This window comes from Danio aesculapii, chromosome 3 (assembly GCF_903798145.1).
Source record: "Danio aesculapii chromosome 3, fDanAes4.1, whole genome shotgun sequence".
Lineage (NCBI taxonomy): Eukaryota > Metazoa > Chordata > Actinopteri > Cypriniformes > Danionidae > Danio > Danio aesculapii.
The window spans coordinates 11,410,966-11,435,607 of NC_079437.1; the positions used below are offsets into that span (position 1 = coordinate 11,410,966).

The window sequence follows — 24,642 nt, forward strand, 5'->3', positions numbered from 1 at the left end:
TTGAAAAATCCATCAATAAAACAAATATACCAAAGAAGCTTCTTGAGCAATGCTTCTTAGTAAAATTTGATTTTATTTATTTATTTATTTATTTATTTATTTATATATGTTTATGTTTTTGTTTTATTTTTATGATTTTATTTTATTTAAAAAATGCTTTACAGGGGACATTTATTTTTTTATTTTATTTTTACAATTTTATTATAATTGTTTACATTTTACTCCAAGAACACACTTTCTGCTTTATTGGGGACATTTTGTTTTGTTTTGTTTTGTTTTGTTTTGTTTTGTTTTGTTTTGTTTTGTTTTGTTTTGTTTTGTTTTGTTTTGTTTTGTTTTGTTTTGTTTTGTTTTGTTTTGTTTTGTTTTGTTTTGTTTTGTTCCAAGAACACGTTTTCTACTTTACAGGGGACATTTATTTTATTTATTATTTTGTTTTATTTTTAAAATTGTATTATAATTTTTTACATTTTACTCCAAGAACACACCTTCTGCCTTATAGGGGACATTTTATTTTATTTTGTTTTATTTTGTTTTGTTTTATTCCAAGAGCACGTTTCCTACTTTACAGGGGACACTTATTTTATTCTATTTTCTTTTATTTACTTTACTTTTTTGTTGTACTCCAATAACACTTTTCCTGCTTCATGGTTGACATTTTATTTAATTTTTATTTATTTTTATTAAATTACATTTTATTTTATTCCATGAACACATTTCCTGCTTTAAAGGGCACATGTATGCTGTATGAATGATTTATTGTTCTGTTAATCTGCTCAGGTGAGGAAGGCTGTTGCTGTAGTTGTTGGTGATTGGCTTCTCCGTCTGCCGGACAGATATTCCTACTTCCACAAGCTCATCCCGCTGCTTCTGACCAGCATCAGCGATGAGATCCCTGAAATAAGGTGACAAAACATAACCTGTAAACATACTAGTGTTTTTCAAACCTCTAAAATACAAGGAAATCATTATAATTCATCCAAATGATTCGGTGTGTTTGAAAACCTGTATATTATCATATCCAACACAGGCTTATTGGAAATACCTGCTTTTTTTGAAACCGCAAAAATGTCCTTCTACATAAGTTTGACTGTTGTTTATAGGGGCTACCGGAGATTACTTTGTTTTTTTTCACACTAATGATATTTACAGGGACTTATCATTGAAGAGTAAAGAATTGTTTTTATGCAGATCCAAATAAATAAACGTAAAAGATAAAAGCATTGTAAAATCAAGGTAAAACTACATAGAGACAGTGCACTTTTTACGTTTACTGTTGAAAACACTATTGGTTGGGTTTAGGTCAGCGGTTCACTAGTGATCTGCACGAAAAGCCCTGCTTACTCTGGACGTGTCCAAGAAGGATATATAAATATATATATAGACAGATAGATAGATATATGTATATATAGATATAGATATATATATATATATATATATATATATATATATATATATATATATATATATATATATATATATATATATATATATATATATATATATATATATATATATATATATCTCCTTCTATATATATATATAAAAAAAAAATTTCTACTAATGTTTTGCTTCTTAGACTTTTACACGCCTGAAACTTGTCTATAGCGCTTGTTCACTGATGCTCTTATAGTTGTGTAAATTGCTTCCTTGTCCTCATTTGTAAGTCGCTTTGGATAAAAGCGTCTGCTAAATGACTAAATGTAAATGTAAATGTAAATAGATATATATGAAATGTAAAGCAAAACATATCTTAAATCATTTCAGATTTGCACATGTAGATAGCGCCCTCTAGTGGACTTGTCATCTGAAATGTGCAACGAAATGCATTTAGCGTTTCGCAAAATTGTAGGCTGAGGCATTTATTTATTGGGTTTATTACATTATACTACCACAGTGTGGTGTTAAGAATGTTCTGTTTTTATTTTTTATAATCTATTATTCCCACAATGCAGTATTTGTTTAATCAAAAATAGAGTAAAAATTGTGAAATATAGTACTGTGAAAAGGTTCTAAGCACTGTACTAACTTTGTTGGCCTAAGACTTTTACGCAATATATAATCAATCAGTCTCTTTGTTGAAAACAAATAGAAACTGTAGTAAATATGTACAAACAAACAACAACGTCACAACATTACCTCTTCAAACTAAAGTTTATGTTTAATGTGCCTTCTCTTGGCACCAAGCAGAGCTTGAACCCTTTTGTTCTAATTGAACCGTTTTTGTTCTCCTGACAATCTCTGAAATACTGTGCTGTGTAATATCAAGCTTCTTTTAGCACTTCTTTTGTCCAGGTGATCTCATACAGCCTCCATAATATTCAGGTCTGGACCCTGTGGAGGCCATTTCATGACTGTCTGTGTTTTATCAACTGTTTCTTTAAAAGTAAACAAGAATTTCACTGCAATTAGCGGATCATTATCATGCTGAAAATGAAAACTGTTGCATATACATCATAGTCCTTTCCAGAATATTGGTTTAAATGGTTTAATCCGTACTTTTCAACACTCACAAATCCATCAATTCATGAAATATTGCTAATAACACTGCTCAAACAAGGACAGCCTTTCTCCAAAATAATTTAAACTTTAACCTAACCCAACTCCTATTCTAACAACCAATACATCATCTGAAAGATCATTTATTCATCCTTTATAAATCTCAATTTTAAAAGAATTAACAATGTATATTTATGACTGGTTTTATGATAAAGAGTCACGTAAATCCACTATATCATCAGTAAATCAACAGGTTTAATGTTGGCCTAAAACTTTGTTTAAATAGTGATTTTTCTATGTGAATATGTTTTAAAATATAATTTAAATCTTCTCAAATTTTCAGCATCATTACTCTAGTCTTTAGTGTCACATGATATTTCGCAAATCATTATAATTTGATGATTTGCTGCTCAGGAAATATGTATTATATTGGATTTCTTTGATTAAAAAAATAATAATTTACAGCATTTTTGTTATTGTATACATCTTTCTGACACTTTTGATCAATGCAATATGCACTTACTTGATTCTTGAATTAAATGTATGCTTTTGTGATCCAGGTCTCTTGCTGAAAACTCATGGAAGCAAGTAGGATCTCAGTGGGAGAAGGAAAATGAGGATGATCTGAAGGATAAGATGGACTTCCAGCTGCCGTCACCTGCTCTCTACACATGTGGAGGTGAGACTAACTATTAACAGAGTGACAGTCTTTCCTCAAATTAATAAAATGCTGAATTACATTGCATTTAAAGGAGTTATCACAAGGAGTTATGTACTTTCTTAAGTTAAAATGTCACCAAGTAGTGTTACCGGTTGAAACCTAAAGTGGCAATAAATGTATGGAAAGAGGTTTAAAAAAAGGTCTTTAATGAATTTCACTCTCTGATTCATGTATATATCTTTGTTAATTTGAGTTTTGTAAATTGTAGTTGATAAATAATTAATTAATAGTTTAAAAATATATATTTAAAGCGTCTTTTCAGTTTGCACTTTTGTTGTATTCGTTAGAAGTTACTCTGTTTATTTGGTTTGAACTGTAGTGCATGTATGAGTCAACATTTGAAGTGGATCAAAATTACCCCAAGACAAGAACGAGTGTTTTGGTTTTACGTCAACTTTGATGAAAGGTTTTGATCCACTTCAAACATTTGACTACTGCATACCAGCTTGCATACCATGCATATTATAATTAAGGTGGTCAGGAAGGTTTCAATTGACCCAAATTAAGTAATTTTAACATGCTAAAGTGAAATTTAAGCATATTAAATGTATTTCCTAAAATTGTGGCTAATAACTTTGGAAAATTGCTAGCCGTGCTTTCTGGTAAGCAAAAAAGGTAATGTTGAGCCTTGTATACCCCTCAACAGATACTGATGCTCAGTTATCTTGTCCTAGAATAAATCCCTACAGGCCTGATCTAGTTTATGTTTATTTAATCTCTGAGAGAAACTAGGAAGAAGCTTTCTGGGTTTTGCAGATGCTGGATGGAGAGAAAAAAGTCAGATAACTAAATCAAATATATATAAATTTTTTATATACAGTTCAAGTCAGAATTTTTAGCCCCCCTGAATTATTACCCCCCTGTTAATTTTGTCCCCATTTTCCGTTTAACGGAGATAACTTTTTTTTTTCAACACATTTCTAAACATAATAGTTTTAATAACAAATTTTTAAATAACTGATTATTTTATTTTTGCCAAGATGACAGTAAATAATATTAGACTAGATATTTTTCTATACAGCTTAAAGGGACATTTAAAGGCTTAACTAGGTTAATTAGGTTAACTAGGCAGGATAGGGTAATTAGGCAAGTTATTGTATAGTATATTGATGGTTTGTTCTGTAGACTGTTGAAAAAAATATATAGCGTAAAGGGGCTAGTAATTTTGACCTTAAAATGGTGTTAAAAATTTTTAAAACTGCTTTTATTCTAGCTGAAATAAAACAATTTAGACTTTCTCCAGAAGAAAAAATATTATCAGACATACTGTGAAAAATTCCTTGCTCTGTTAAACATCATTTGGTAAATATTTTAAAAAGAAAACAAATTCAAAGGGGGACTAATCATTTTGACTTTAACTGTGTGTGTGTGTAAAATATACATAAAGTATGTATAAATTATGTATAAAAATTAAAGTCTTTTCATTAGCAAGAACACATTAAATTGATCAAAAGAGATGTACACTTTGCAAAAATGCTGTGCTATGCTTTTGAACTTTTTATTTAGCTTCTTAAAAAAATAATAGTAGTACAGCAAAAATGTGTTCTCAACACTGATAATGTTAAGAAATATTTTAACCAAATCACTATATTAGACCGATTTTATTTTTTTTAAAGGTCCAATGAAATTAGAATCAAGTTTTTTTAGATGTTAGTATCGCTGTTGTTAGTTTTTAGGATATCTATAAGCTAGTGTGCACCAAAACAGTGACAAAATTTGTGTTTAGAAGATATAACAGTGATATAAACATGTAAAGCTTGCAGATTGTCACTTCAGCCTAAATGGATTAACCTCGTTCTTCAGTTTCTCATCAAATCTTGACCAATTAAATGCTCTCTAGTATCTGACATGCCCCGCCCGTTCAAGACGCCTTACATTTAATGCACTTCAGCTCAACTCTCACTGGCAGAGCTGTGATGAAGCAAAACGCTGTTAGCTATGTTATAAAAAGGGAAGGAGATACTATATGTCCCACCCTCTCGTCATGTTTTGGTTGAGATTGCGTCAAACATCGATTGAAAATTGGGACCTTTAAGGGTCATGTGACATTATTCACTGATAATGAAATCATATTTAAAAAATATTAAAAGAGCTGTTTAAGTGACATTTAGCATTAGTAATTTTATTGTACTTTTGATCAAACAAATGGAGCCTTGCTCAGCAGAAGAAATTCCTTTTAAAAACACTTAAACTTTTTAGCCATGGTGTATGTGACCCCCTTTCAACTATTTTCTCAAGCAGGTGGACTATGGAACATTTGTGGATGTTTGAGCATTCAAACTTTTGTTGATCTCTTATGTATTGTTTAGATGTCTGATATTCCAGCAAAACAATTAACAATTTTGTTAAGCCATCAAAAAAGGCAAAACAACACACTGGAATGCTGTAAAATGCAATGTACAAACATGTGTATTGAACGTTGTTATTTAAGTAAATTATGTGAATGTATGAATTAATTTTCACCTTTTTAATTATTTGTTTGATTCCTGATGTTTCAGTATTTCAGTATTTGTTTGTATTTTTACACTGCATTTTGTTCTATTAAAGGGCACCTATGGTAAAAAATCTACTTTTCAAGCTGTTTGGACAGACATATGTGCATGTATGGTGTATAGACCGTCATATTGGGGTGATATAAGCACACCCAGTGCTTTTTTTTTTCAATTTAACAACATAAAAAAACGGTGGACCAATTGGAGCGGTTTTCAAACCGACCACAACTTTACGTAGGAGAGCGGTCCCCCCGCCCACCAATATTGATTGACAGACGCGTCCTCATATCCTCAGTTTGTTGATTCACGTCCGCCATTTTCAGCGTGAGTCGAAGCGATATCACTAAAGGAACACCCTAGCTCTATTTTTAGATGCAAGGCTCATTGGGCTCAACACAAGAGCAATATTCTCCACATTATCGCTCTAATCGGAATTATTGGTTGTATCTTTAGGTAGGTTTGCAAACATGTGTACTTCTCATTGAGTCTACCTTATACTTCAGCCGTTTGCATTTCTCGCGATCCCAGAAGCTCCCTGTGATCTTAACTAGCATGCGTTTTAGAATTCTAAACATAGGTTTCTATCAGGGTACACTCAATTCGACGGCTGGGCACAGCGGACCGTTGAGAAACCTATGTTTAGAATTCAAAAATGCGTGGCGCAACGATTCGGGACACTTCATGTATCTGCCTAGCTACAGAGTGTCTGGTGTGCCGTGTCGCGGCGCATCCGGTGCCTCAGTCAAAGTTAATTCAGTGTGCGTGGTTATTAGTTTTTGTGTACAAGCTCGGCACTTGAAACTAGCACACAGTTGGCTGTAAAACTGTACAAAGACACAAATGATTTTCTACTCTCTGCTTGGTCTGTGTCAGAGTCGTACATGTACGACTGAATGCTGATCCTCTCCTCCTCCTTTCAATCTGCCTGTCTGTGTTGCAAACACAGAGCGGGTCATGGCCCCGCCCCCTTGTTACGTTGGATGGGGAAGCCGAAACTAGTCTACATGTGAAGCAACACACCCCTAAATCAGCGAACTGTGGACACGCCCCCAACATGACACTTTTTAACACATTATAATAAAAAAATCTGAATTGTGTTTTAAACTGAACCTAAACTGACACACTCAGAAGAACCATAATATTAATATTAAAACATAAAAAAGAGGTAAACTATGTGCCCCTAAAGTTCAAACAAAATCCAATAAATATATTTTAGTATATTCTGGGGGAAAAAACGGTGTATGTATTAAGGTTGCACAATATATGGTTTTAGCATTGATATCGCAATGTGATCATTCGCATGGGTCACATCGCAGGATTTGCAATGCTCAATCTGTATTAAAAGTGATAGTGTGCATGTGTTTTTGAGGTCTGTACCCCCTGTCACACAGTGATACCGGTAAATATCCGGAAAACTACCGGAACGACTTTACTGGTAAATTCAAAAAAGCTCTGTTCACACGGGCAAGAACATTCTGAAATTTTTCTGGAAAAGACCGCTCACACATCTATTCCAAAATACAGATAAATTCTGACATCATCAACCAGAAATGAGCTCCAAATGGCTGCGCTTGATTTTGTAAACATAAAAGTTGTCTGCCTTTTGTTTATGGTTTTACTTTTATTTAAAGCATTCATGCAACTGCTTTGTCCCAAAGACATCCAAAGGCAGATGCGCGAACAGCAGCTAAATGTTTACACATTTGACTACATTACAAACTCTGTGGATAAGTATTGTGAACTACTTCGCTGAAAACATGGAGGAACATTTTCGCTGTCGAGATGTACATAACGTCTATGTCCCTTTAAGGTGTATTCTCTATAGTCTTTGATAATAAGTGTGTGTGCTGACTTTACGTGCACACGCGTCAAGCAACTGATGCAGAGCTTAAAGGTAAAGAAACAGCGGTTTATCATAAGCATTTTATCGATCATTTTTTTTACACAGTTGGCATTTAGAAGGAACAGAAACGTTATCCGACTAACATCTAGCAGCTAAATGTGTCTGGAAAGATATTCGAAGGCTTTTATTTTCATATACAGTGCAGATATGAATGTTCTGATTGGCTGGAGTAGACGTTTCACTAATGTTCTAATCGTGAACGCGCTCTTTCCAGCAATCTTCCTTCTGCGTTCACACAGCGCAGCATTCTGGCAAATTACCGGTAATGTTACAACTTCTCTTTCCGAAAAATTGCCGGAACGAATTTACCGGTGTTTTCAAAAAGGGCCTGTTCACACATACAGACCTTTCCGGAAAATTGGCGGTTAATTTTCCGGAAAGGTCTGTATGTGTGAAAGGGGCTTGTGACTATACGATGATTTTAAAAGCATTCAGGCATACGTAATTGTATCGTTAGTAACTTTATTGAATTATTTTTATTATTCAATTACTGTATCTGAATACTAATGACGCTGTTTATTTCAACTGTAACGTTTCTTAATTGTATTTATCTACGATTTTAATTTGCTTATTAAATTTCTTACAGAATCATCTCAATGATACACTCCCTTACAGAATCATCTCAATCAATCTACAATGATAAATTCCTTCTAAGTAGAGTTCATCGGGTGAAATTGTATTCAGGGTGGCACGGTGGCTCAGTGATTAGCACTGTGGCCTCACAGCAAGAAGGTCGCTGGGTCGAGTCCTGGCTGGACCAGTTGGCATTTCTGAGTTCTCTCCGTGTTGGCGTGGGTTTCCTCCGGGTTCGCCGGTTTCCCCCACACTCCAAAGACATACGCTATAGTTGAATTGAATAAGCTAAATTGGCCGTAGTGTATGTGTGAATGTGAGACTGAGTTGCAGCTGGAAGGGCATCCGCTGCGTAAAACATATGCTGGAATAGTTGGCGGTTCATTCCACTGTGGGGACCCCTGATAAATGAGGGACTAAGCCGAAGGAAAATGAATGAATGAACAAAATATTACAATGTTTGATTTTTCCTAAATATCATGCTGCCCTAATAAGAATGGTTGTGTGTGACGGAATAATAAAAATCTGTGTTTTGTTTCTGTTTGTTTGTTCCAGGAGAACGTCCGGGGCTGGGCTGCAGGGAGCTGGTTGTGAGGAATCTGTCTAAGCTGCTTCCTGCCATGGGTCGGGACATTGGTGACTGGTTGGTGCAGACGCGGGTGAAGACAGTGCAGCTGCTGCGGGTTCTGCTTCTGCATGCTGAAGATCACTGTACTCAACACATGCAGACGCTGCTCACACTGCTGTATCACGCCTGTGCAGATGCTGAGACTGACGTCAGGACACAGGTGACACAACAGCCAATCACCAGCACCGGTTATTCTCTCAGTCTAGCTGTTGATCTTTCTGATATTTCTTCAATCAGACAGAACAAATTTTATAGAACGATGCTCCATTCTCTCCAACCATTCATTTCTTATTTTGATTCATCCATACAATTGTCTGCCTTTCCATCTTTCTATCCGTCTGTCCATCCTCACTTTCCATTATTCCATCTATTAATCTGCTCCATCCATCTCTATTGTTTCCATCATCTATCTTTTCTCTCTATTCATCTCTTTCTCTCCATCTATCTATCCATCCATCCGTCCATCTTTTTTTTCTGTCCATTTGTTTATCCATCCATCCACCTATTAATCTTTCCATCAATCTATTTATTCTTTCCTTCCATTCATCTGTCCGCCATCTATGTTTGTCCATTAATCCATCCATCCATCCATCCATCCATCCATCCATCCATCCATCCATCCATCCATCCATCCATCCATCTTTTCTCTCCATCCAATCATCCATCCATCTTTTCTCTCCGTCCAATCATCCATTCATCCATCAATCCATTTATTCTGTCCTTCCATTCATCTGTCCACCCATCTATTTGTTCATCCATCCATCCTCTTGTTCCATTTATCCATCCATCTTTCCTCCATTTTTTTCATCATCTGTTTTCTCTCCATTTATCTATTTTCTCTTTTCCATCCATCCTTCCATTTGTCCATCCATCCATATTTTCTCTCCATCCATCTATCCATCTATTCTTTTCTTCTATTCATCTATCCACCCATCTGTTTTTCCGTCCATCCATTCATCCATCCATCCATCCCTCCACTGTTTTTTTCCATCTTCTCTTCTCTCCTCTCCTCTCCTCTCCTCTCCTTTCCTCTTCTCTTCTCTTCTCTTCTCTTCTCTTCTCTTCTCTTCTCTTCTCTTTTTTTGTCTGCCATTGCCTCCATTTTCTCCATCCATCCATATATCATTTATATTTTTCCTCAATCCATTGATTCATTTCTTCCGTTCATCTCTTCACCTCTTCTATGTTTGTCCGTCCATCCATCCATCTATCCATCCATCCATCTAATTTTCATTGTTTTCCTCATCTATCTTTTCTCTCCATTCATCTTTTTTCTTTCCATCCATTCATTCATCCATCCTCTCCTTTCATCATCCATCCATTTGTCCTCCATTGTTTCCATCATCTATCTTTTCTCTCATTTAACTATTTTCTCGCCATCCATCTGCCTGCCCATCCATCTATTTTCTCTCTCCATCCAGTCATCCATCCATCATACATTTTTTCTCTCAATCCATCCATCTATCCATTAAATCCATTCATTCTTTCCTTCCATTCATCATCCATCCATCCATCCATCCATCAATCAATCAATTCATTGAATCTTTCCTTCCATTCATCTGTCCACCCATCTATGTTTATTTATTCATCCATCCATCCATCCATCCATCCTCACCTTCCTTCCATCTGTTTTTCTATATGTGTCTATCCTTCTAAATTTGCCATCCATCAATCATCCCTTCATCAATCTATTTATCTATCCATGTTTCTCTCCATCTGTCTATGCATCTGTCATCTACTCTTTCCATTCATCCATCCAGCCCCTTTATCAATTCATCTGTTCATCTGTCCATCCAGTTGTCTATTCATCTTTCTATCCATCTATCTCATCTTTCTAATCCTCCATTCTCTTCATTCATTCATTCATTCATTCATTCATTCATTCATTCATTCATTCATTCATTCATTCATCCATTCATCCATCTGTATTCCATTTTCTTAATCTATTTTCTCCATCCATCTATTTATTCATCCACCTGTCCTACTATCTGTCTGTCCATATATCTGACTGTCAATCTGTCCTCTATTTTCTTTATTCATTCATCCACATATCAATTCGTCCTTCTCCATTCCCTTTATCTTTATCCATCCATATGTTTTTATTTATTCCTTCTGCTTTTTTTTTTAGCAATAACACGCTTCACCTTAAAGGGATAGTTCACGTAAAACTTACAATTCTGTCATCATTTACTTGCCCTTTACTTGTCTTGTAAAAAAGTAAAGGTAAGTAAAAATGTGTAAATTTCCTTTTTTGGGGTAAACTATCCCTTTAGAGCACAGTTATAGCACTTCTATATAGCGCTATACTGTAGTGGATTGATTGAGTTTGTAAAAGTGCATTGATTTCTTTTTTTTTTTTTTACATAGAGATATCTGTTTTCATTGGCCCTCTGCTTCTCTCTTTGACAGTGTTTGGAGTCAGCCAAGCTCCTGGGAGCGTTTGTTAGTCCAGAGGTTTACCTCAAGTTACTCTTACCTCACATTGAAGACTCCAGTTCCAGCTCATCTGCCTCTCCTGGGGCTCCGCTCATGGTTCTGGGGGCCGTATTATCTGGAAGTTCCAAAGAGACGCTACGACCCCACCTGGTAAAAATCGGAGACACACTCGCCCAGCCTGAAGTCTGCCTGGGATCCCAGCAGGTGAGAGAGCAACAATTCTGTTTCTCTCATTAGTATTTATTATTATTATTTATTATTTATAATTTATTATACTTTATTAGTATTTATTATAAGTTAACAAATTTGGGTATAGTGCTAGGATGTGTGCGTGTGTGCGTGTGTGCGTGTGTGCGTGCATGCGTGCGCGTGCTCAACCAATAACATTTGACAATAGAAATGACTCCATTGATCAACAGGGTTCTCACAGGTCATGGAGTTTGTGGAATATCATGGAATTTTAAAAAGTCTTTTTTCCAGACATTGAAAGTCCGGGTTTACTATATGGCATAGCATGGATTTTTTTCGTTGTTGTTTTGCATTTTACTTTCTATTTATCAAATTTTCATTCGTTTTTTTGTTTCTTGTATTTTCAATCTTATTCATGCCATTATCTATCTTTTTTCTTCATTCATCTCTTGCTGTCACTTCATCTGTCTGTCTGTCCATACATCAATTTTCTCCCTCCTTCCATCCATCCATTTATCTATCAGTCTATCCATTTATCCATTCATTCTTTCCATCCATCCATCCATTCATCTATCCATCCATCCATCCATCCATCCATCCATCCATTTATCCATTAATTCTTTCCTTCCATTCATCTCTCCACCTATCTGTTTGTCTGTCCATCCATCCATCCATCCATCCATCCTTCCATCCACCCATTCTACCATCCATCCATTCATCTGTCCACACATCTGTTTGTCCGTCTGTCCGTCCATCCATCCATCCATCCATCCATCCATTCATCCATCCATTTCTTCAATTCATCTGTCCACCCATCTATGTTTGTCCATCTAGCCATCCGTCCATCCATTCCTTCCATTGCTTCAATTTATCTCTCCACCCATCTGTTTGTTTGTCCATCTCTCTTCTCCAGCTACCTATCCATTTATCCATCCATCCATCTGCCCTCCATTGTATTCATCCATATTTTTTTCCATTCTTCTTTTTTCTTCTTTTTTTCATCCATCTCCATCCATCCATCCATCCATCCATTCATCTATCAATCTATCCATTTATCCATTAATTCTTTCCATCAATTCATCGGTCCACCCATCTATGTTTGTCCGTCTGTCCATCTATCCATCCATTTCTTCCATTCATCAGTCCACCCATCTATGTTTGTCCATTCATCCATTCATCCATCCACCCATCTGTGTTTGTTTGTCCATTCATTTATCCCTTTTCTTCTCTGTGTCCATCCATCCACCCATCCATCTGCCCTCCATTGTTTTCACCATTTATTTTCTCTCCATTCATCTTTTCTTTTCTTTTGCATTCATCTCCATCCATCCATTCATCTATCAATTCATCCATTTATCCATTAATTCTTTTCATCCATTCGTCTTTCCATCCATCCATCCATCCATTCTCTCCATCCATTCATCTATACATCCATCCAATTTGCCCTCCACTGCTTTCGTCTGTGTTTTTCCTCTATTCATCTCCTTTCTCTCCATCCATCCATTTTCTTAATCCATTATCCATATTTTCTCTCCATCATTATTCCATTTATTCTTTCCATCCTTTCATGTCTACCCAACTTTATTTGTCCATCGATCCATCCACTATTTTTTCCATCCATCCATACATCACTATTTTTTCCATCCATCAATTTTTTCTCTCCAAACATCTATCCATCCATAAGTTCATTCTTTGCCTCTTTCATCTGTCCACCCATACATTCTTTGTTGTTTTTATCCATCCATCTAACCATCTGTTTGTCTAACCATCTGTGTCGTTTAATTCCTTTTCCACTTGTCAACCAACAATCAAATAAATTAAAACAATATGATAAGAAAATGACAATTCACAGCATCAAGCATTAGTTGTTTTGGTTTGACTGTAAATGAATGGAAGTGAATGAGACCTGAAATCTTTACACATTGATATTATAATAGTCACCCCACACTTATTTGATAAATAAAATAGATTTTAGTCCACAAAATCAGAAAAACAGTATGGGAATTTGACATTTGTCTTAAAGTGGGAACTCGATTAAAAAATACATGTGTGAACTCTGTTGTGGCATCAGTTTTACAAAATCATAATGTTTATCTACCTATTTTTATTTTATTTACATTTAAAAAACAGTTTGCACTTTTATTTGGTTAATCTAATTTAAGTTTAAGCTTCTCCAATCTAGTTTACTTAAAGAATGTATTTTATTATATTTCCTACCACACACACTCATGTTTTAGATGTGTTAGAGCACATCTCTCTCAGACTGAGTGGAAAAAATCCCACCCAGACCCAAGAGTCTGGCCCTGGTTTCCTCTCAACCCACATTCGGCTCGCTTTGATATCAAAAATATCACTCTATTTTTTGAGTCCACCGTCTTTTTGGTGCCAAGTTGCCACACCGGAGGGCTTTGCAGGAATTTCCTCTATCGTGCAATTAAAAGTGCTAAAAGAAAAAAAAAGACTAATTTTGCCCTGACCTCCTCTGGTGTCCACCACAATCCTGCATTCTTCAGTCCAGCTGTCCTCGTCTCATCTAGAACGTCACGCTAGAATCTCACAAAGTTTTCCTTCCGTTCAATAATGTGTCTTCAGAAACATTGCCTGACATGCTGTAAAGACATGGTACATCACAGATGTTGCAGGACCTCTGACTGTCCCATAGAGACAACAAAAAAAGGAGGAGAGAAATTTTGGGGGGGCTTTTGCGGGAAGGAAATGGCAAATTATCCTGTTTTTAATCCCAGAGTAAAAAATAACTGAAAGTTCGGAAATCGAAGAATAACGTAGAAGAACATTAGAGTGACTGTTTAATCTGTTTATGAAAATATTGTCGATAAAACTTAACTTGTTGTGAAATGAGATGCATGCTAATGACAACTGTTATTTCCTCAGTGATATAATTATAAATGCAAAGATAACATTGTTTGTTATGACAACTTGACATTAACAAATACATCACAACTGCTCTTCATTTTAATCATGACAACTTGACATTACCAAGACAACATAATTTGTCATAAATCTGTCATAAACATGACTGTCATGAGGCCGTTATAATTGTTTGATAAATATTTTTCTGATTAGTTTTTCTACTATTATTTTTGCAATCAAAATAAGACAGTAAATACACTTACATTTATACTCCTTCAAATAAACTCTGTTGTGTTGGTGTTTTTCATGTAAGAATCTTGGGGAAAAAAAGTTTCAAATTTTAAGCAGCAAACTGCTACAGCTTTAGAAAAAAATTGAGATTTAATTATGCGTATATTAGTCTATGTTCTATTCAGCAGGTTTTCACTGAATAATGCGCAGGTTAGTGTATACTTAATCAGCTGTTTTAATTTCTCAGCTTTACGTTTTTGACTGTTTGATGCCATCTTGTGACTGAATAATGCGCAGGTTAGTGTATACTCCATCAGCTGTTTTCGTTTCTGTCAGTTTTCCGTTTTGACTGTTTGGCGCCATCTTGTGACTGAATAATGCGCAGGTTAGTGTATACTCCATCAGCTGTTTTTGTTTCTGTCAGTTTTCCATTTTGACTGTTTAGCGCCATCTTGTGACTAAATATTGCGCAGGTTAGTGTACAACAACCTTCTGAATGTACTTCAGCTTAATGTGCACAAAATGGTCTTGTTGCTTGAAAATATTGCTGTTGTACCACTGATAACAGAGGGACTGTTTTTGTATTTTTTCTGGACTTTAAACAAGTCAAGACCATTGCTGTCTATGGAGGACAAGAGAGCTCCAGGATTTCATCTAAAATATCTTAATTTGAGTTTCGAAGACAAACAAAGATCTCAGAAGGTCTCATTTTTGGGAGAAGCAACGCTTTAATCAATCTGGCTCTATGTGTTCTATACTAAATATACAGTTATTGTAAATAAGTCATGAAATGTTGAAAGTGTTTTGGGTTTTACGTGGAGCGCTTTGGCATGAGACGGGTGTTGAGTGAGCAGAAGCAGATGTTGTGATCTCTCCTCCTTTGATGTCCCGCTGCTCTTTGATCCACTTGTTGTCAGAACACTTTCCACTGTCTGTTTTCCAAAACCATCAGGAAAAAAAGCATCCCATGGTGGAAATAATACGCCTGCGGTCCTCTTTTGAGGGCATGTCAGATGCTCTTCAGCAGAAGATGTGATCTTGTCTTGTGAACTGGATTTGCGATGCCTGTAGGACATGGAAAACAGAAGCTCTGCATGTTTTGTTTTCACCATTGCCATGGGAATATAAGCAGGAATGTAAATCTCAGCTGTCGAAAGGAAGGTACACATAAAAGTTCACATTAGTGTTGTCACACTGCTGGAATTTAATACCTTCAGAAATACTGACTGTTACACTTTCAGAAATGAAGGTCACTTTTTAAGTACTGTATATGTATTTTAGGTATTCAAATTTACATTTTAGTTACCAATATCGACCTTTTAGGTACAAATGTGTAGCTTTTGAAAGTTACCACCCTAGCGACTGCCTTTCTACCTTTATTTCTAAAAGTATACAGAGATATACATTAAAAAGGATGTCGTTCACCCAAAAGCAGTCAATGACTTCTGTATTATTTTTCAATACTACTATAGATGTCAATGGCTGCCAATGTCCAGACATTCTTCAGAATATTTTCTTCTGAAATTCATAAACGTTTAGAACCACTTGAGTGTGAGTAAATAGTGAGGAATTTGTAATTTTTAAGTTGCTTAAAAAAAATTACAGCAATTATTATGTATTTCTTCAATCAACATTCTAATATATTTCACAGTTTTTAAATTAGGGCTGGGCGATTTGGCCTAAAATGAAAATCTTGATTAATTGAACGTTTTAACTTGATTACGATTAATGAACGATTATTTTATTTTATCAATGTTTTTTTTGTCCTCTTAGTTCACTGACAGGTTTTGTACAGTAAATATGCTCACATATTACAAGTAAGAGATTTTTGAATGAAGGGTACGTTACTTGATTTTAGGACTCACACACTGTCTACTACCTATGATTAATTATTGAACATCAACGTTAAACAACTGAAATTAAAGCACACGCTGCCTGAAACCAACAGTTCGATTTTTCTTATAAAACAGTGAAAATGAAGAGCTCGCACTTTTTAAAAAACAAAATGAATTATTCTCAATGTTTTTCATATTAAAAGTAAAAAATAAGTATCTTTTTTAAATAAAATAACTCTTGTTTATCCTGTAAATAATATTTTAAACAGTGCGTTTCTAAAATCTTCAGTTAACAAATATTTTAATGGAAATAATCATTTTATTGTAATGGAAAATATGCCATCTCAAGGCATATCTGGTGCAGCTTCCAATCATCTTCATTGTAGTGTAAACGTCCGATGTGTAGTTGAATATTTTTTCTAGACCACACCTGTGTGTTCGATGCAGAAGTTTAAATCAGCCTTAACAGAATGAGGTCAGGTGACTCCACGCACAGTAGTCATTGAAAAAATTGACCTGAAAAAATTAAATGTACACATTTAAGTTGTATCAAGTAGCAGTGCGATATAGCTGTATATCGGCACTGGTGGGATGCGTGCGTTGATGACATACAGCCATATCGCACTGCATCGAGTGTGATATTGCATTTATACAACAGTTCGACGGCATAATCGTCTATATAAAAAAGAAAATCAACAGAGAATCTAAAAATCCTTTTGTATGAGAAACTACTTTCTTCCGCCAACAGCAGAAACCGTTGCTACTTTAGAAACGTCACTTTAAAGCTAGTATTTTAATGATTCTCTAGCGTAATGTCTAATATCATGTCCAAACGGGCGATTTTGCTCACATTTTAAGATAAATGTGCCTTCAGTCTACAGAGACCTCCCAGTATTTCTCTGTTGCAATCAGGAGATCACAATAATTAAGCCTGAAAAAGCCAAACCAAAGCAAACACTAGCAGATTACTATGGTATAAATACAGCTCTACAACAAAAGAGAAAGATCGACTTACTTATTCACTTACCTGTTTTATAATGATTTGATCAGCTGTAGTTTGAAATTATGGGTTTTCCCTCCCCTAAGGGCTTATTATGTGGTCTCTGTCGCCATTTTGTGGCAGATCGTCAACCATCTTTGCTCATTGACAAGCTAATGGCCTAATCGCTGTATCTCCAAAATTATAAATATTTAAAATAGGCACTATCCTTATAAATAAACTGCATAGTTGCAATCTAAACAACCACATTCTTGCCATTAAAAGCCTCAAAAGTACATTATGTTGTCCAACAGCTGCAATATTTGTCAAACTGTAGTGCATTTGATTTTCTGTCACTCCATGTGGGCGGAGTAATACACAAGAGTGAGAAGGCTGTATGAGTGTGTATATATATATATATATATATATATATATATATATATATATATATATATATATATATATAGTGGAAATATAAATTTATATAATCTAGTTTCGAATGAACACTAATCTACATAAAACTGAAAAGTTATGTTTTTTGGTTTTTGATTATATCATTTTAATAACAGCCCAGCCATGAGGGCCATCAAAATGCTTTGATCAGGCTTTTAACGACTCTGTCTTTGTCTCCGGATGATACTTTCAGGTCAAAGAAACCACTTTTGTTGATTAACTTGTGTGGTCAGTGGCTGGGCCGGTTTCTAACACCTATATGCAGGTTATCATGCTGACTCCAATACTGAATTTGCATGCTTTGTTTAGCCATCTCCCCTCCTCCTAAGAACACATTATAGACAGAACAGCTTTGTCTTAATTCAGACTTGTGAAAAAACACGCAGACTGCAGACCTCCAGTAGGCTCCTGTAGACACATGGACTTCTTGATGACGCTGTATGACTGCAGATTAACCAACTCGTCTTAATAAAGGAATTCTGCTTGTTTCAAGTCTCCTGGATTGGATTGGGTTCTTTCATAACTCATACATTTTTTACAACAATATTTATTTATTTATTTATTTATTTATTTATTTATTTATTTATTTCAGTGTGCTTTCCTCTTTTGCCTTCTATATTTAGTTGTAAAAGTGTCTCCCACACTGGCAAACACATGCACTAGGCATGGGACGATAACCGCTTTCAAGGTATACCGCAAAAAAAATTCTGTAATACGGTCCCTAAGGTATGTGTAAGATTTTTTCATTGACATTTTTTGTTTAGTTTTTTAGGACAACAGTATCTCCAGCAGAAAAAAATATCCAAAGATGCCGTTTTAAATTGTAAAGAAATCTGTGTTTTTGAAACTATTGAAGAGAGCAGAAGACAATGATTCATTTGAATTATATAGCCTGATGTGTTTACTGCTCCAAAATATCATAAATCTTTTTAAAAAATAAAATATATTGTTTTCAAAAGGGAAAAAGGGTTTTGTTTTTTACCCAGACATTTAAAAAGAATGTATTTTAGAGCAGTGAGCACAATGCTGTGAAACCATGAAACCGAAATATTTTTATCCAAGGTTATCATACCGTCAGAATCTTATACCGGCCCATGCTTAACATGCACACACACAGACTCTTCCTGTGGGCAGTGAAACACCTGCAGGTTAATGATGCTCATGTTCATGAGTGCAGGAAACACTGAGTCTCTGCTCGTTGTCAAAGTCACACACTGTCTAGACATAAAGAGAAACACAAACATACACACACACACACCAACACAGTTCCTGAGGGAGGCTAAAAATGCACACACAAAATAACACACTGATGGAAAGACATGCTCATTGTGTGTTTATGACTGCTTCATGGGTTGAAAGAGTTAAAATGTTTGCTTTGTTTCAAAAAAATATTCATTTGCAAAATTGATAAAATAAACAACAAATCTAGCAGAAAAACAAATGAAAAAGTAATCTATTTCAAATCTTTTAGCTTTTTAATATAATACAATTTAGCAATTGTCTATTAAAGTCAATAACTTTAGTCTGTTTCATTTAATAACTGTCAAAGTAGTACAAAATAAAAAAGAATAAACAACAAATATAAAAACAAAAATCTGCACTTTATTTTTTATTGTTTTTTATTATTTTTAGAATCTACTATGAAGTTTAACTGAATAGTAGAGAGTAAAATAAAAATGAAACTGAAAATTATGCAGAAACAAAATCACTGTCAAATATTACAAAAGAGCAACAGTTGAAATTGAAAATTAAAAGATAATCATTCATAATGGAATGTAAACGGAAAATTAAGCAAATCTGTATTAGTTATAATTACCACTCACCGGCACATGCACCGACACATGCATTCCGGTTTTCACGGCGACCCGGGTTCAATTCCCGCCTCGAGGTCCTATGCCGATCCTTCCCCTCTCTCTGCTCCCCACACTTTCCTGTCAATTCTCTCTACTGTCCTGTCAAAATAAAGATGAAAACCCTTAAAAAATAATTAGAAAAAAAAATAAAATAATAATAATGACCAATCATCAAAAAAAGAAGTACACATTTTTGAATTGTCTTTTTTATACAGTGTATATTTGTCAAAATTAATAAAATATGTCTAAAATATATAAACAAATTTATAACCAGTATTGAGTTAATAAAGGGCCATGAAACCCCCCTGTCTCAGCAGGATGTTTTCACACCTCTAGTTAAAAAAAAAGTTAGGAAAGTGGGTGAGTCCAGTTCTTTTTAGGTGGGAGTGTCGGGGGAGGAAAAGAAGGATGGGTTTGCATAAATATGGGAGTTATCGGTTTGAGCATGCGCTGAACGTCACAGAGGCAAAACAAACACACAGACTCAGGGGAGAAAGACAGTGTCTGTGTTTACATGGACATCAGTAATCGAATTATTTGCCAAATTATTAACTTGTTGATTTTAAGTTTTAAGCACTTTCACTTTCATTCAGGAACATTTCATGCATGCCCCCGTGACAAACGAGATATTCGGTGCGAGGAACTGCTGGAAGAGTGTTGTTTTAATGAAATGTTTGATACCACACGTCGTATAGAAGAAGAAAAAAACTCTGCATTTCTCGGTAACTTGGATGCACTGGTAGGTAGCGTCAGAAAACCGTGTGTGTATAGACTTTTCTGTCACAAAATGCGGTGAAAATTCTACAAGATTGTAACAGTTTGATTGCGGTGTTTACATCTTTACATTCGGAGAGCAGCATTTACAGCGGATCTTTCAGCCCATCATATTGTAGTGATATTAACGTACTGTAAACTTGGTAACTAAATCATTTTGACTAAGGTCTGTCTTTAAAAACAGAAAGAGTACTGCTGACGATACAAACTAACTTTGCCTCTGAATAAACATAAACAAAGAGACTGATCACTTACCAAATCTGTAGAGATAGGACAATCAAGCTGCGTCTTTTTTAAAAGGAGACAAGTGGCAGATCCAGATTTCACCATTTCCATATGTGAAAAGCTCACAGGTAAAAAATGTTCCTTACAAACGCATTTCTGTCACGTGCACTGTAATCCACACGTGAGTCCAGCTGCGCTCTCATAGCGGGAAAATGAAAACAAAAACTTTGTTGCGGCACATTTATAAACGCAACACTGATGACCTGTGTCTCCAAACAATTCTTCTTCTTCCACTTCCACACAACGTGGCGTCTCTTTGCCGTCTGAAGACTGTAACAGGTCTTCGAAGCTATCATGCATATTAATGAAGTTGCACCTCATTCACAATAGAGCGCGCTGATTGGTTTGAGCCAAGTCTTTCTCATGAATTAATGCTGCATGCTCAAACGCGTCACGGTGTACTCGTGGGTACAGACATCCAGTCGACACGCTGGAATACACGCAAGGATCTCATCGTTGTGACGTAGCTTCAAACATTCGTTTCAAACCGGCAGAACGAATTTGCTCGAAATAACGCAAAAACAACCAATTTTCACTTTATTTTGTGTAATATATGTGTCCTAATAGTGTTTTTAGCAGCGTGGGACACCTATATGACTGTCAACAGCTTGTTTTGGTGTTTCGTGACCCTTTAAATTGTTCAAGCTGAAATTCAGATGATAAGTGCACATGTGTAATCTCTCTGTCTGTGTGTGTCTTTCAGGTGCTGTATGTGGATCAGCTGCTGGTGTGTGTGGATGCAGTGCTGTGTGTGGGTCAGCAGGACTGTGATGTCATCAGTCTGCAGCTGCTCAAGGTTCTGGTGTCCGCTCAGAGTGTCGCCTCACAACATGAACAGCACAGCAAGGTAAAACACACACACACACACTCAGCTTATATATTGAACATACTGCAAGGACTCAATAAAACACAAAAAATACCATGTTTTACAAAATCTTCTTGATTTCCATAACGGTATAAACAGTTGAAGTCAGAATTATTAGTCCTCCTGAATTGTTACCCCCTGTATATTTTTCAACAATATCTGTTTTCTGTCTAATTTTCAGAAATAATAAGTCAAAATTAAGTGTTTTTGCTTTAAACAAGCAAAATTAATAAATATTATAAATAATAATTATTATAAATATTAAAATAAGATTATTTTGCTTGTTTTCAAGGAAAAACTAACTTAATTTTGACTTATTATTTCTGAAACAGATATCTGGACAAGAAACATTGGACAAGAAGACAAAAACATTTGTTTTCAGTGTAATTGACCAGTATCGTTTCTCCCTGTGTGTCTGTCAGGCAGAGGAGTTGTTGAGGAGTGTGTGTGCAGCTCAGTCTCTTGGTGGAGTGTGTGATCTGTACCGTCAGCACATGGCAGATCTCCTCCAATGGCTGTCAGACTCCCATCAGACCTGGACCAGCTTCTCCATACAGAAAACCCAGCTGGAGATCATCGCCCTGCAGTCCGGTGGGTCACAAAATCCTTCGGAATTCAGTCTGATAGGCTGATCGTATCTTCCAAAACACAGTTATGATAGTTAATAGTACATCAATATTAGTCTGACGATATTTTACAAGCAAATTCGCCATTTCTGATACGCATATCTCATTTTTTTAGGGTGTCCGCTGCGTCTTAAAAAGTCTTAAATTTCAAAACTAAATTTTAGGTCTTTAATTCACTGAAATATTGTATTTTTTATTTTATTGTAAGTTTTATTGCAAAGAGATACAATTCACAACAGACGTTTTTACAACAAATTCCCCATTAAATTCCCCAATCAGTGGAAGACAACTAAAACAATTATTAAACGATCATTTCTGGGCCATTAGAAAAAAATTCTTAGTGTTTAACACCGTATAAGTCTAAAATTTCATTCATTATTCTCATAAAGGTCTTAAAAGTCTTAAATCTGACTTGATGAAACCTGCGGAAATAATCTACACTGTAAAAATGCTGGATTCCATAATAATTCCTTCATGTTGCCCAAACACAAAGTTAACGTAATTGTTTTTACAAATGTAAGTGAGTTAAACATAAAACAATTAAGTTGACACCTAGTTAAGTTAAAAACTCAAGAATTGTCTTGGTTTAGCCCATATTAAATAAGAAATTTGAACAAGACAGCCAAAATAATTGAGTGTAGTAACATTTTTAATATGAGTACACAAATATTTTATAAGTTTTATCACTAGCTAAAATCTTCTCAGTGATTTACAATAAGAGTAAACTACAATCAAGTTACACATAAATAATACAATTTCAAAATGTATAGTAAAACATAATGTTTAGACTTTAGCTGTGTGAAATTATTCTATATACAGTACGTCATACCTACACAAAAACAACTAATGAAAATAAATCTAAACACTAAATCTAAACATCTTAAAAGCCGTCTAAACCAGGGATTCTCAACCGGTGGGCTTCAGTGATCCTGCAGGTGAGCCGCGAGATTAAAATTAACTCTCAATATTATACTATAAGTTTTGGATTTGGGTGGCGCAGTGGGTAGCACTCTCGCCTCACAGCAAGAAGGTTGCTGGTTCGAGCCTCGGCTGGGTCAGTTGGCGTTTCTGTGTGGAGTTTGCATGTTCTCCTCGTGTTCGTGTGGGTTTCCTCCGGGTACTCCGGTTTCCCCCACAGTCCAAAGACATGTGCTATAGGCGACTTGGGTAAGCTAAATTGGCCGTAATGTATGTGTGTGAATGGGAGTGTATGGGTGTTTCCCAGTGATGGGTTGCAGCTGGAAGGGCATCCGCTGTGTAAAACATGTGCTGGATATGTTGGAGGTTCATTCCGCTGTGGCGACCCCTCATTAATAATAAAAAATCCCTGTCAGCGATCTCCCAATAACATCCAGCTGCAAACTCAACCACCATCAGATTGACGCGTTTCAACAGATTTAGGGTGTTTTACTGTATATACATTTGTCTGTATCTTTGTGAATAGTAGATATTTAATAGTAGATATTCAGTCAGTCCAGTGTAAAGCAGAAGCTGGTCTTTTGCAGTCTTCCTGTTGTGCTACAAGTGAATCGGATTAACTAAATTGGCCGTAGTGTGTGTGCGCGAATCGAGAGTGTATGGGTGTTTCCCAGTACTGGGTTGCAGCTGGAAGGGCATCCGCTGTGAAAAAACGAGTAGTTGGTGGTTTATTTTGCTGTGGCGACCCCTGATAAATAGGGGACAAAGCCGAAGGAAAATGAATGAATGACGTCCTTTTTCGGGATTCTTAACAGAGCAAGAACATTTTTCACAGCATTTTTCCTATTATATATTTTTTCTGTTAGAGAAAGTAAACATGTCTTAGCTTGGTTTGGAATATATATATATATATATATATATATATATATATATATATATATATATATATATATATATATATATATATATATATATATTACTTAATAGTGCTAAGGACAATATTATTAGATCTTTTTATAAACAATTGAAATAAAGGTTAATAAAAAATTTGTTTGGAAATATTTTTAATAAATATTGTAAAAGTAATTGTCCATTTGTCCAACTTAACTTCATATAAATGTAATGTACTCTCATCATGGCAAAGAATGTTTCTGTTTTCCTTCAGGTCCTGTGGTGGGCGAGTTTCTTCCAGCTCTCCTGCCTCTGTTGAAGAGCTGTGTTGACCCCAGCCGAGAGCCTGAGATGAGACTGCACATCTTTACCATGCTGTCCAAACTACTGCTGGACGCCAGAAACACACTGGACTCGCAGGGGTCAGTTATCACACATAAACACAGACACACACACACACACACACACACACACACACACACACACACACACACACACACTTAATATACGCTCTTAAATGCTAACAACAGCTGATAGTGTTTTTGAACTATACTATAGCAAAACCTATATAATACACAAGTCATGTCATAATTTTGAATGGGGGAAAAAATAATGCTCAA

General features: G+C 35.5%; 1 protein-coding gene across 1 annotated transcript in view; it reads left to right on the plus strand.

The window, feature by feature from the left end:
- dnaaf5 (dynein axonemal assembly factor 5) overlaps positions 1-24,642 on the plus strand; it is a 49,622-nt gene that overhangs the window by 4,226 nt on the left and 20,754 nt on the right. Inside the window, 7 exon segments of the mRNA XM_056449455.1 lie at positions 781-905; positions 3,060-3,178; positions 8,744-8,976; positions 11,226-11,456; positions 21,426-21,569; positions 22,010-22,178; positions 24,297-24,444. Coding sequence (XP_056305430.1) covers positions 781-905; positions 3,060-3,178; positions 8,744-8,976; positions 11,226-11,456; positions 21,426-21,569; positions 22,010-22,178; positions 24,297-24,444 — 1,169 coding nt within the window.